Source organism: Grampus griseus (genome assembly GCF_964374135.1).
Source record: "Grampus griseus genome assembly, chromosome: 16".
NCBI lineage: Eukaryota > Metazoa > Chordata > Mammalia > Artiodactyla > Delphinidae > Grampus > Grampus griseus.
In genome coordinates this window covers 50,210,617-50,223,063 of record NC_139010.1, presented here as the reverse complement: position 1 = coordinate 50,223,063, position 12,447 = coordinate 50,210,617, and the positions used below count along the sequence as shown (strand labels likewise).

The window sequence follows — 12,447 nt, the reverse complement described above, 5'->3', positions numbered from 1 at the left end:
AATCTCAGCTATAATCCAAACAGATATGTAAAATTACCTGTATTTCCTAACAGATACAGTAAAAGCAATTCCTAAAACACTGTTAAATATAAGTAAACCAAATATCTGACCTGTGATATCTATGTATAGAAAAACAAACAAAAAATAACAGTATCTTTCCTAGGTTCCTCACTGGTCCCACGCCTGGGATAACAGGAAAATACATACAGTTTGAAAAGAAGCTATTATTTAAAAGCCTTAGAAAAGTAGACAAGCAAACTTACTGTTGACTTATTTTCTTTATTGAATTAAAATTACACTATTATAAAATAGCAATGTACACACAAAGGGATTTGATGCATCATAGTATATACAATTATCTTTAAAAAGTCAGGATGCAAGTTATAATGATTATGAATATAAATTTTATATTAAAACATTCTCCATAAGTGATTTATTTGACTGTTTTGGTTCGAAGTCGTCGTTTGAGAATCTGATGATCACTTTCTTTCACTTTATGGTCCATAAAAATCTGAAATTAACAATTTCATAATTTTTTATAAATAAAAATAAAAATGAAATTTTGCTTACAATTAATAAGCTATGTTCACGTTCCATGACAGTACTTTCTGTCCTCCTGGACTGCAGATATACAATCTTCTATAAAAAGGCATGTCTAAGGTAGTAGATTTTATAAAAGATTCTTTCAACACTACCTAATTCTGGAATTAAAATAATCCACACTTTTACTGAATTCATAGCTTGAAATAATTACTAAAATATTTGGAGACAAGTGCCTCAAATAATTTTTAGGAAATGATTTTTTGCAGTAACAAGTATATAACTTAGAAAGTAGAAACAGCATTATTTTGCAACTAAGAAAAGAAATAACTTCAGCCAAGGGAGAAAATTATGTACTTATCAGACAGATGGAGAAAAGTAACCAAGAGAACAGTACTTCCAAAAGCATGACCTAATGATCCTAATTCTTTACTACTTGCTTCAAGTGTCTATCTTATATCTGATAGCTACTGTTGCAAAAGGTCTCTCCCGATTTTTCTTGGCCATTTTCTGTTGAAGCCTTTTTCTTTAATTCCTTTTCTACCTTCACTTCCATCCACTAGGCAGATGCAAAAATGATAGAAAATTAGAACTTTCCCTGTAACAGAACAGCCTGTTCTAAGTAAGGAGAATGAGTCATAAAGTCAGGGTGACAATCTATATAGTCTTTTCTTAAGAAAACCTGGAAGCCTTAGAGGGAAAGTGGGAGGAAATGACTGAATGTCAATTCTGTATTTTTAGCAGGCAGACTTAGGGCCAGATTTGTACAACTCTTGTGATAAAGATAATAAGAAAAACAGATGTTAGAAGCCAATAAATTATTAAATAGTGATAATTCTATTGATGGAATTAAAATTGCTCTTATGAGTTTATAAGTGCAGATGCATGTGACACTTGTATACATTAATGCAGCATTTATATTCAATTACTATAAATTTAACACATCCAGTACCAAAAGTACAACATTTAAAGCGTGTTTTAAGAGATATGGTCTACAGAATAAAAGTTCAAACCATTATATAATTCAAATTGTTATGAATACTTCAGAATTAAGAAGAACATAAACAGTTTTACTTTTAAGAAAACTTAAATAGTAGCTTACCACTTGGCCAGATATATCAATAGGAGATGAAATTTCGTTTGTGTATAATTTCCGTTTGGCCCGTTTTGGTCGAGACACATTTTCTTTACTTACTTCTACATTTGAGAGCTTTGAAGAGCTTATTGTTTCAATTATCTTCTTTGCTATGAAAAAAATACATTAGTTAAATCTTGAAATAATTTTCTAACTGCAAATATTTGAAATCCTTAATAAAGAACCATATTAAAAAGAAAAGCACTGCAATTCATAAATGGTAAAAGGACACGAATAGAAAACTCACAAAGAAAAAAGAATTAAATGCCTAATAAACACACAAATTAATGATCAACAGCAAAAATAAAAGGGCAAATAAATAAAATATCACTTCACTAATGTTCAACATATTGAAAAGGTTTGGTAAATTATAGTACAACCAGTAAAACTCAGGCATCTTTAATGACTTGGAAGAGGTTTATACTACATTAAGGAAAAGATCAGGATACGTATATAGTGGACCATGCATCACTAAGAACAATAAGGTGGTAGAGCTAGTTCAGTACTCACACGTAAAGACGTCCACAATGAATATTAAGTGAAAGTAACTTGTGAGCCCTTTACTTCTAGTTAACAAACGTGTGCACATGCACACATAGAGTAAAAGAAACCAAATTGTTAACAGTTGATTGCTTCTGGTAAGTTGAATAGGAATTTTAAAATTTCTTACTTTGTACATATGCTTTTTTTTTAATAGACACATATTGATTTTAACAGAAAACATACTTCCATTTGGGAAAACTTCTGGATAGAAAATCCATGTACATATGATATCAACTATATTTTTTTTAAATAGAAAACACATTTAAGGAAACATGCTGAACTGAGGTCTACTTGTCAAGGGCTGAGCTGAGCCTGAGAGCTGAGCTGCCAGATGTCAGAGTGGCTAATTAAGACAAGTCAAAATGAAAGTTAAAGCCTTTAACCACTTAACTGCAGTTGAATAAGCAAGAGGCTAGACCTGAGAAAGCGCCAACTCCCACCGCCCTTCTAGATTCCCCCGTGGAATAATGCACAGTCTGGGTCAGGTGGGTCAGCACAGAAGTTGGGGTGATCTTATTGCCAAGCGAGCCCTAAACAAAAGGCTCTTGGCGCTTGCAGTTTTATGGACCTTGGTGCTGGAGACCAGTGGGGAGGGCTAGGAGCGGAAAAGTAGAGTCAGAGTGGAGAACAGTGTCTTCAAGTTTCCCTCCACTTCCCCGTCATAACGTCTTTGGCAGAGATGCCTGAGGACGTTCTCTACTGAAGGCTCCCAATTAATAGGATACAAATGAAGGCACCTAGGCTAGGAATGCAGATATGTGTAAGAGTATGGCTGGCAAGAGACCTGAGTCCTTGACTAACTCCCTTCACAGACTAGGACGCATTGGCTGTGTATCAAGTTTGATGTGGGGACGGTAGCTTTCCCTCATGAGACCTAACAGGTAAAACCTTTGTAATTGCCTAAGGTCAGCCTGAAACAAATCACACATAGGATTTTGGCCTGGAGCTTCGAAATTCCTCACTACTGTGTGCCAACCACTATACTAAGAGCTGAGGATGTAAACTAGACAGACATTTTGCACTTGTAGAGCTTATAGTCTACTGGAAAAGATAATAAGAAAACAAAAAGTTATATAGTTTAAATAATTCATTCTGCACTTTGAAAAGATCACTCTGGCTTCCATGTACTGAATGGATAAGAGATAGACAAAAGGGATAAACTGGGAAACCAGCGTTACTGAGTAATGGATTAACAGTAGTTATCAGAGCAGCAGAATTTTAAGCACTAATCTCTGTTTTCTTCTTCTCTCCCTTTATTTCCAAGTGATCAACAACAGACATGTATTGCAGTTACAATCCCCAACAGGGATACTTTATATTACTAGAAATAAGTTTTTAAAAATTCCACACCGGGTATATAGGTAGGGAAGCTGTTAAGGACAAGGGAGTCATTACCAGGTGGGTACCTCCCTCTCCTTGAAAACATATTTCTTTTTAATATATAAGCAACGGTCAACATAATTTAAATAAAATACAGAAGCATCTAAAATAACAAGTCCCACCTCTCCAAATTTAGACATTTAACAGTTTGCTGTTTGTCTCTCCAGATATTTTCTATGCTTGTACAAACTATACCTTTCAAAGAATGTATATATTTTTTAAAAAATATATACAAATGGGTCTAAGTCTGAAGTTCCCAAACTGTGTACCAAGACATGCTGCAGCAAATTCACGAGAGCAGCTCCGAATATTTTAAATTTTTGAGGAAAACAGTGACACTCTGTAACTCAGGGTAGTTCAGTTTCAAAAAGATATCACATTACCTTCCTTCTGATGATTACATATTTTGGCAACCTGGATTTTCAGGAGCTGAATTTTCGGTGATTGTTTGGCCTTAAGTATTAACGGATGGAACTATTAGGTGTTTCTTTGGGTGCATGGACACATGAAAAAAATTACTGAGACATTAAGGGCGCTGTGAACCAAGAAAGTTTGGGAAGCTCTGCGGTCAAGTTTTTACAGAAAGTATTTTTACACAACCAATCTGACTAAATTCAGCTGTCCCTGCTTTCAGTCCTTTTCCCTCCTCATTCTCCCCACCTCCAGTCTCCAATTTACCCTATTGCTACCATTCAGGTACTCTAATGAAAACTCACTCCTTCCTGCCCCCTTCCTCCCAATAATCTCTCCACATTCTAGATGCCAGATGCAGATTGCTACCTGTAATTGCCTGCACATTCCCTACACTTTCCTGGTACTCTATTTGTGTTAAAACTGTTCCCTCTGGTAGATGTGTATATAAGTATATATTTATGTATACGTGTATAGAGAGAATATATATCTTAGCACATATTAATACAAAAGTATTAGTATGTCTACATTATATTATAAAGAAAAAAGCATTAAGCAACTAAATCAATACATATTTATAGAAATATTTGCTTTTGATATATATGATTAGGTAATGTTTATACATGCAGAGAAAAAAACAGTAGGAGAAAATATACCATAATACTAACCACGGTTATCTCTAGGAGGTATAATCTTCCAACATTTCAACACCCAGGTTAAATCCCATCTCTTCTATAAAATCTTCCCATAGCCCCCAAACAAACAGCTCTCTTCCTCCAATACTACCATGCACTTTCCTTGTATCTCTACAACTATTACATTAAGCAGCCTTCTCTGCATCAATTACTTAAATACAGATCTTTCTCTTCCATTACCCAGTGAACACCAAGGCATATCATCCTTTCATGTTTCGTCCCTAAATACCTAACATAAGACACTGTCTATTGGAAATATAATAGTCACTATTGTTGAGTTTATACACCAATCAGATATTAGAAAACACCATATATCTAACGTAAAAGGTCATTTAATTAATATTCTGCAAACCTTTTGATTGAAGAATAGTTGGAGAATGTTGTAAGAAATCTCCAAATTTCTGTAGCGTTCCTTCTTTTTTCTTAGCAGGCACGTTTATACTAATTGTGGATGCCTGACTCCGTAAAGAATAAGTTTTCTTAGATGATGGGCGTGTGGAAACCTAATAAACAAACACTTCTTGTTATTGTTGATGAGGAATGTTAGAAGGAAACAGTTATAGCCATAGTTGAATTAAAGAGGTCAGGCACAGGTTATGAATTCTCAGGCAGGGAACTTGAGATTAAGAATATAAGGAGAGGGGGGCTTCCCTGGTGGCGCAGTGGTTGAGAGTCTGCCTGCCGATGCAGGGGACACGGGTTCGTGCCCCAGTCTGGGAAGATCCCACGTGCCGCGGAGCAGCTGGACCCCTGGGCCATGGCCACTGAGCCTGTGCTCCACAACAGGAGAGGCCACAACAGTGAGAGGCCCGCGTACCACACACACAAAAAAAAGAATATAAGGAGTGGGATGAAAGGGCCGGAGAATGAGTGTGATAGAATGATAAGTCAGAGGTGAACATATCAAGGGGTACCCGCTACTTGCCAAATGCCAAAGGTTATATATTCAGAGCTGAATTAGATGAATAGAAAATGAAAGACAAATAAGTTATAACTGGACAAAACCCAACTTCTGAATAATTATTACTAATCAAATTTGATATTTTTATTTTCATCTTCTACTTTATAAATGTAAGTTATGAAAATGGTCAATTTTGGACAAATTAGAAGACAAACCTTTTGTTCCTTTTTGACAGAAGAATTTCCATGCTCAGAAACAGGGGACTTCAAATTCGTTCTGGGTGTAGCATTCTTCTTATTTTCAAAATTCACAAAGTCCTAAAAATAATGAATTTCAGCACTGATTAATTTCTTGACAGTGTTTTCTTTCTCTCTCTAGACTCCAGGGGAGGAAAAAAAAAGAACAAAAGCAAACTAACAAACAAACAGCAACAAAACAAGAAAATGGTTCTTAACCAGGGGCAATTCTGACGCCAGGGGACATAGGCATTGTCTGAAGATATTTTTGGTGGTCACCGCTGGGGATAAGGGGAAGGTTTAATGGAAACTAGTGGGTAGAGGCCAGGAATACTGCTAAAAACCCCTTAAAATGTACAGGGCATTGAACTCTCCTAAACAAAGAAATATCTGGCTGAAAATGTCAATCACGCTGAAGTTGAGAAACCCTGACTGAAGGTACAATGTTTTTTGCCAACTTCATTGAAATATTACTCATATATAACATATGTAAGTTTAAGCGCACAGCATGATGATGCAATACATGTTTTTATCACAAAATGATTGAAGGTATGAATTTTTCACATGCATCATGATGAAATTACATTAGTTAAATGAAGGGATAACAGCTTTTATTTGAACCCCATCTTGACAATACAACATAGCAATATATTTATCTACCCTTTTCCCAACTCCCAAATCATGCTGAGCATAACCTCTCATTGATACTTAGTGACACTGAAAACAGAACAAAACTCTGCAGTATAAGCACAGGTAAAACGTGAAAGTTAAGAAATACAATCTGTTTTTGCTACTAAAAAGGCATGACCTCTCACTCTTCTTTTCCCCACTTAATCTTAAGACAAAGTCTTTTGTAGTACATTAACTGAACTGAACTTGTGCAAATATTAATCGTACTAAAGATTATAAGCATAAAAGGAAAAAAAAAAGGCAAGAACAGAAGCAGAGAGATCATGACTGAACCTCAGAATTCAAGTTACCCAGTAAAGTCTTAAGGATCACAAGAAGAAGATTTCGTAAAAGAGGAAAGACAGATGGTAATCAGGGGAAGCAAAGGAAGAAAGATTGTAACTCCATCATACTTGTAGTGTTCAATAAAGAGCTCTTTGGAGTCTTCACTAGATTAGAATATAGCACTGTATAAATTATTTTCCTGAGGACTTTACAACACTCAGTTTATTACAGCAGTAAAGAGCTAGCAAAATCAGTTAAAACTTTTAAGTTTCTACGTGGTTTACCCTACAACAATCTGTGTATCTATTCTGAAACTGGGAGTATATGCCGGCAGTAAAATGAATAAAATAACTTTATCTTAACCCTCTGAGTATACAACCGATTTTTCCTTTTCCTTTGAAAAAAATGAATCAAGTCAACATAGATGTTAGTCACCATGTTAACAAAGATGATGAAATTAAACTACTTAGTACAGTTGGCCCTTGAACAAAACAGGTTTGAAATGCATGAGTCTGCTTATACACTGATTGTTTTCAATAGTTAGTAGATACTACATCCCTACATGATCTGTAGTTGGTTGAATGCACGGATGAGGAACCTCACATACTGAGGGCCGACTGTAAGGTACACAAGATTTTTCTGCGCTGCGGCTGGCACCTAACCCTCATGTCGTTCAAGGGTCAACTGTATCTTAATGGTATCTAAAGTGTACTAAATATAAATTAAATAAATATAGAATAAAAGTTAACTAAGGCGCTCCAAAACAATCGCTAAAGGTGTTCTATGTGTAGAAGGAAATATGCTAAATAATATTCACTCAGCAAACGTATTACCTGACAGAGAGCCTCAGGAGTATGGTTAATATTATTTCTGCTCTTCCACCAACTTGAAAACATACTACTCTTTAAAGGCGTGAAAAAGACAAGTTGGAAAAAAGTTATTGTGCCAGAGAGTTTATAATTATAGTTTTAAACATAAATATTTCTGTTAACATAAATATTGCCATTTATTATGTATCTACCACATGTGGAACAAAAGCAAAACATTTTAAACATATTATATCTAATTCTTTATTTCCGAAAGGAGGGAAGTGAGGATCGGAAAGTTTATGTGACTGGCTAGAATATGATAGAAGGTTTGGTAACCCCACGATCAGAAAGCTGCGGCAGGAAGAAGTAAATAGTTCTTGGCCTACCACTAAATTGAGACCCAAATTTTAATACTGGCTCATAGAAGAAGAATTTCTCTTCTGAAACCAACTATGATCATAGAGACCTAAGATTTTAGTTAAATGACAAAGATTATATTCAAGCAAGTTAGTCGTTTCAGTTTCTCTAATTCCTTTTATCAACCCCTTTTCTCTTCCATTGGAGGGAAAGTGACTGAGTTTGAATAGGACCAGTATACTGAAATAGCTCACTACTAAAATTCACCACCATTTGACCTGTCATAGCTTCACTAAAAGAAGGAATAATCTATATATTTTAAAATCTATAAGCTTTTTGTCTGAGGACTATTCACCACAGTAATATTCTTAAAACAGTATTAAATATACCATAAACTATGATTTTGGTCTCTAATAGCAGTGCTTATGAATAGGAGGGCAATGTAACAGAGTTTATATATTATCACTGAGCTTAATAATAATAAGGTTTACTTGTTTAATTCACTTAATAGTTAAGTATTTACCTCCTCCATTTCATTACTCTTCCTCTTCCGGGCCTTGGGAATCTTAACCGTCACTGGTGAGGTACAACCCAGGTGTTTCACTGCCATTTTGTTTGGCTGTAAAGGTGTAAATTGAATCTCTAACTCAGGTTTTGGAAATCGAGTACTTTGATTATTTTCTGTTGACACTTCACAAGAGTCAAGGACTACAGATCCAACCTACAACAGAATTTAAAAGGAAAACAAATCTTATTTGCAGGATATGAATTTCTAAATTGCCAAAAATTAACTGTCTCAATTACCTATTAAAAACAATAAATTGGAAAAGATAAAAAGTTTGCTTGATCAAATTTGCTACAGCAAGGACAGAAAGACTGAGTTATCATCTACTTTCTCCAGGTTTGTACATGGTATGTTAAAATTGAGAGAAACTTAGAGATCAGTATTTCCCAAACCTGTGTCATCGTAAGAATTATCTAGAGAAATTGTTTAAAAGATTCTTGGACCCTACCACAAACTTACTAAATCAGAACTCTCCAAGGAAAGAGTCAATGATTTTTAATAAGCGCCCTAGTTATGGTAAACTAAAGTTTGCTGTAAATTCTTTACTGTTCTTCCCACTGAGAGATAGAGTCTCATTCCCCTTCCTTCAATTGGGCCTGGCCTTAATGGTTTCCATGACTGATAGCATGTGGTGGAAGTCACATGATTCTTCTGAAGCCTAGTAAGGAATGGCTTGTGTTATTTCCCCAGATCAAAATGCCTTTCTCTTCCCATTCTCTGCTTGGTAAACCTCTATTCACCTTCAAGACCCAGTACGATGTTACTTTTTCTAATCCACGTCCACAACCACTCAGGCAAAATTCATCATATCCTCCTCATCAGTGTTCCTTCTTAGCACTCTCTTTATAACACTTAGTCCATAAGGTGAAACAAGATAGTCATTAAATACCTGTCTTATTAGACTTCTTATTCCTTGAGGATGGCGATCATATCTTACTTATGTCTTTATCCTCAGTGCAAGGTTCCCAACAATGAATGCTCCCAATAAATGTGTTTTTAAAATAAATATTTAAAAAGTAATTTTATTTTCAACAAGTGACATAGAATTTGTGTCTATTTCATAGGCAATCTGAGAAACTACGTTATCCAATGCAAGTCACAGAACCCTAAGCCCACTTCAAACTAAGGAAACTCATTGTGAGGTTATTGGGATTTGGTGATAAAGTTATAAAATGGGTAAAATTTCCAAAAAATGCTATTTAATAGAATGCTTATTAAATGGACTGCTTATGAGGGAAAATAGTCATCCATATTTTATCTTTTGTGGGATTTCCTATTTCTGACCATCAAATTTGTTTATAATCAAAGATCTGTTTGAGATCAGTATCATTTTGAGAGGAAATTAATACCATTTGGGGATCAAATTTCCCCAAAAGAATTGCATCTCCCCTCAAAAGCCTTCAGTTTTCCTTTCCATAGCCAAGAGCACACACAGCTAACTGTATAGCAAGATATCTACAACAACTGATTAAATTATACTTGCAAGTATTATTTAGTAATTAATGGTCATTGGTAAAGCGGGTTAAAAAGTGGACTGTGTTATCAAATACTCACTTCTACTTCATCCCTGGAAATTTCAAAACTTGTTGACTGAGGTTCAGTTTCAACCCTGCCAGGATCCATTGAATTCGTATGTCTGGGCTGGATATCCATGGTCTGTTTTTCCTAGTAAGGAAATATTAAAGCAACAAGCCACCGTAACCGAATATACATTAAAATACTTCACCTAAAGAATATAATATCAAGATTTGGGTGAATTAAATAGTGGAAGTAATTAAAGACTTCTTCAATGACCAACTAACTCTCCTTCTTCTTCTCTTTCATCCTCAGAGAGTTAGGAAAGGCTGGGCAACTTTCCAGCCTCTTCTGAATCTGATCTAAAGAGAAATTTGAAAGATTACTTTCAAATTCCAAGGTGTTTTACATATATTCTCTCATTTTACTTTCACTGCAACTCTGAGGTTTGGCAAGAATTGTTATTCCTACTTTCCAGATGAAGAAATAGAGAGAAATTAAATAACATGACCACTGTCTGTACTGCGTTGGAGCTTGAACCCCCAAAATCACTTTGATAACACAATTTTGAAAAACTAGAGGTGTCTTAGGAATGCAACTATAGCATTAGAGTAGAAAAGACCATACTGATAAAGACCATACTGAAAAGACCATACTGAAAAGTGCTGCACACTCTTCATCTCACTTAATCAGTCATAGGGTATGCTCTATTCCTAAACCCTACTTAAGGGATCTATAAAAAAAATCAGAATACATTTTTAAACTTGATAAATTCCAACGTGCACCTTCTAATCACTACCATCAAAATCAAAAGTCAAATACATCTCTTATGTCACCTACCCATAATTGTCAAATAAAAAAGATGCTATTGCATTCATAATGGGGAAAGCAACTAGCATGTACTGACTTCCACTGTGGTAATAACTGTGCTAATTGTTTTACAAATGCTCTCGATTAATTTTCACAATTCTATTAGAAAGACATTATCATCTCTGTTTTAAAGTTTGGAAATGTTAAGTAATTTTCCTAAAGGTCCCAACACCACACTGACAGCAGTTGATACCTAGTTTTTCTAACTTTCTATTCTGTGCAATTTATACCACATGCTAATACCTCTGTTTTGAGCAGTCTTTCTCTTAGAATCATGAAGTCTTTTGATGTAAGAGACATATACACACAAACACATTTAATTTTATTATTGTCTGAAGGCTGCGGAACAGCAGATTTTCAAATGCAGATTATTTACTCTGAAAAGACTAGCTTCAGATGTACCCTGATTCAATTTACCTGGGAAATAGCTATCTGTGAAATGCAATACTTTCTTTACCTAGGGTTCCTAGCCCCAATGCAATATTACAAAAGTAGCTCCTGGGAATTCCCTGGTGGTCCAGTGGTTAGGACTCGGTGCTCTCACTGCCGGGGCCTGGGTTCAATCCCTGGTTGGGGAACTAAGATCCCTGCAAGCCGTGTGGTGCAGCCAGAGGGGGGGAAAAAAAAAGTAGCTCCTGAATGACTCACATCTCCTCACCATTATGCTTATTTTCAAAAACAATTTGTATCTTTATCATAAATTTAGGATGGGTTCAAGTATTTAAATATCACCAAGCATTCAGGCTGAGTCATATTTCCACATTTTAAAGGCAGATTAGGGACTAAATCATCAGTTGTTTATTTTCTAATTATTCTATCTAAGAGATATGACCAAAATATTGGAGAAAGTACTATTTCTCAATTAGTCATTGATGAGTCAACCATAATGATAAACTCTGAAAACTCAAAATTCATGACCAATATCCAAATAATTTATTTTTATTTATTTATTTTTTTTGCGGTACGCAGGCCTCTCACTGCTGTGGCCTCTCCCGTTGAGGAGCACAGGCTCCGGACGCGCAGGCTCAGCGGCCATGGCTCACGGGCCTAGCCGCTCTGCGGCATGTAGGATCTTCCCGGACTGGGGCACGAACCCGTGTCCCCTGCATCAGCAGGCGGACTCTCAACCACTGCGCCACCAGGGAAGCCCCTATCCAAATAATTTTTTCAAACTATGATTCCCCACTGATCTACTTACATTTTTATTCTTTAAAAGTTAATCAATTAAACAATTTTGAATACTTCCTATATTTAATTTAAAAAGGCATAGAAAGAACATGATTCTACTGACTGTTTTAGAAGTTTCTGATGTGATCTTTTTTAATTGTTCAATTTCATTATCTTTCTGTATATTACTGGAGATCAGTGCTTTCAGCTGTATTTCTAAAGCTGCAACCAGCTGATCACGTTCTTCCCGCCACTGTTGGAGGTTACCATCTTTCTCAGCCAACTGTGCTTGAAGCATTTCCTAAACAGAATATGGACAAAATGTTAAAATAAACCTTGCAAAATTATGAATCTAAGAAATTTCTGAAT

The 12,447-nt window shown here is 35.5% G+C and overlaps 1 protein-coding gene across 5 annotated transcripts in view; it reads right to left on the bottom strand.

The window, feature by feature from the left end:
* Positions 1-259: 259 nt before the first annotated feature.
* KIF20B (kinesin family member 20B) overlaps positions 260-12,447 on the bottom strand; it is a 74,738-nt gene continuing 62,550 nt past the window's right edge. For 3 of the 5 annotated variants that reach the window (XM_082673319.1, XM_082673318.1, XM_082673321.1), the window contains 8 exons: positions 12,203-12,379; positions 10,081-10,191; positions 8,485-8,682; positions 7,629-7,697; positions 5,821-5,922; positions 5,057-5,207; positions 1,643-1,785; positions 260-511 (listed from right to left, as the gene is read on the bottom strand). In XM_082673319.1, the coding sequence (XP_082529445.1) occupies positions 434-511; positions 1,643-1,785; positions 5,057-5,207; positions 5,821-5,922; positions 7,629-7,697; positions 8,485-8,682; positions 10,081-10,191; positions 12,203-12,379 (1,029 nt within the window). In that variant the 3' untranslated portion in view covers positions 260-433. The remainder of the gene's footprint in view (positions 512-1,642; positions 1,786-5,056; positions 5,208-5,820; positions 5,923-7,628; positions 7,698-8,484; positions 8,683-10,080; positions 10,192-12,202; positions 12,380-12,447) is intronic. The other 2 variants (XM_082673320.1, XM_082673322.1) reach the window with 1 other exon arrangement.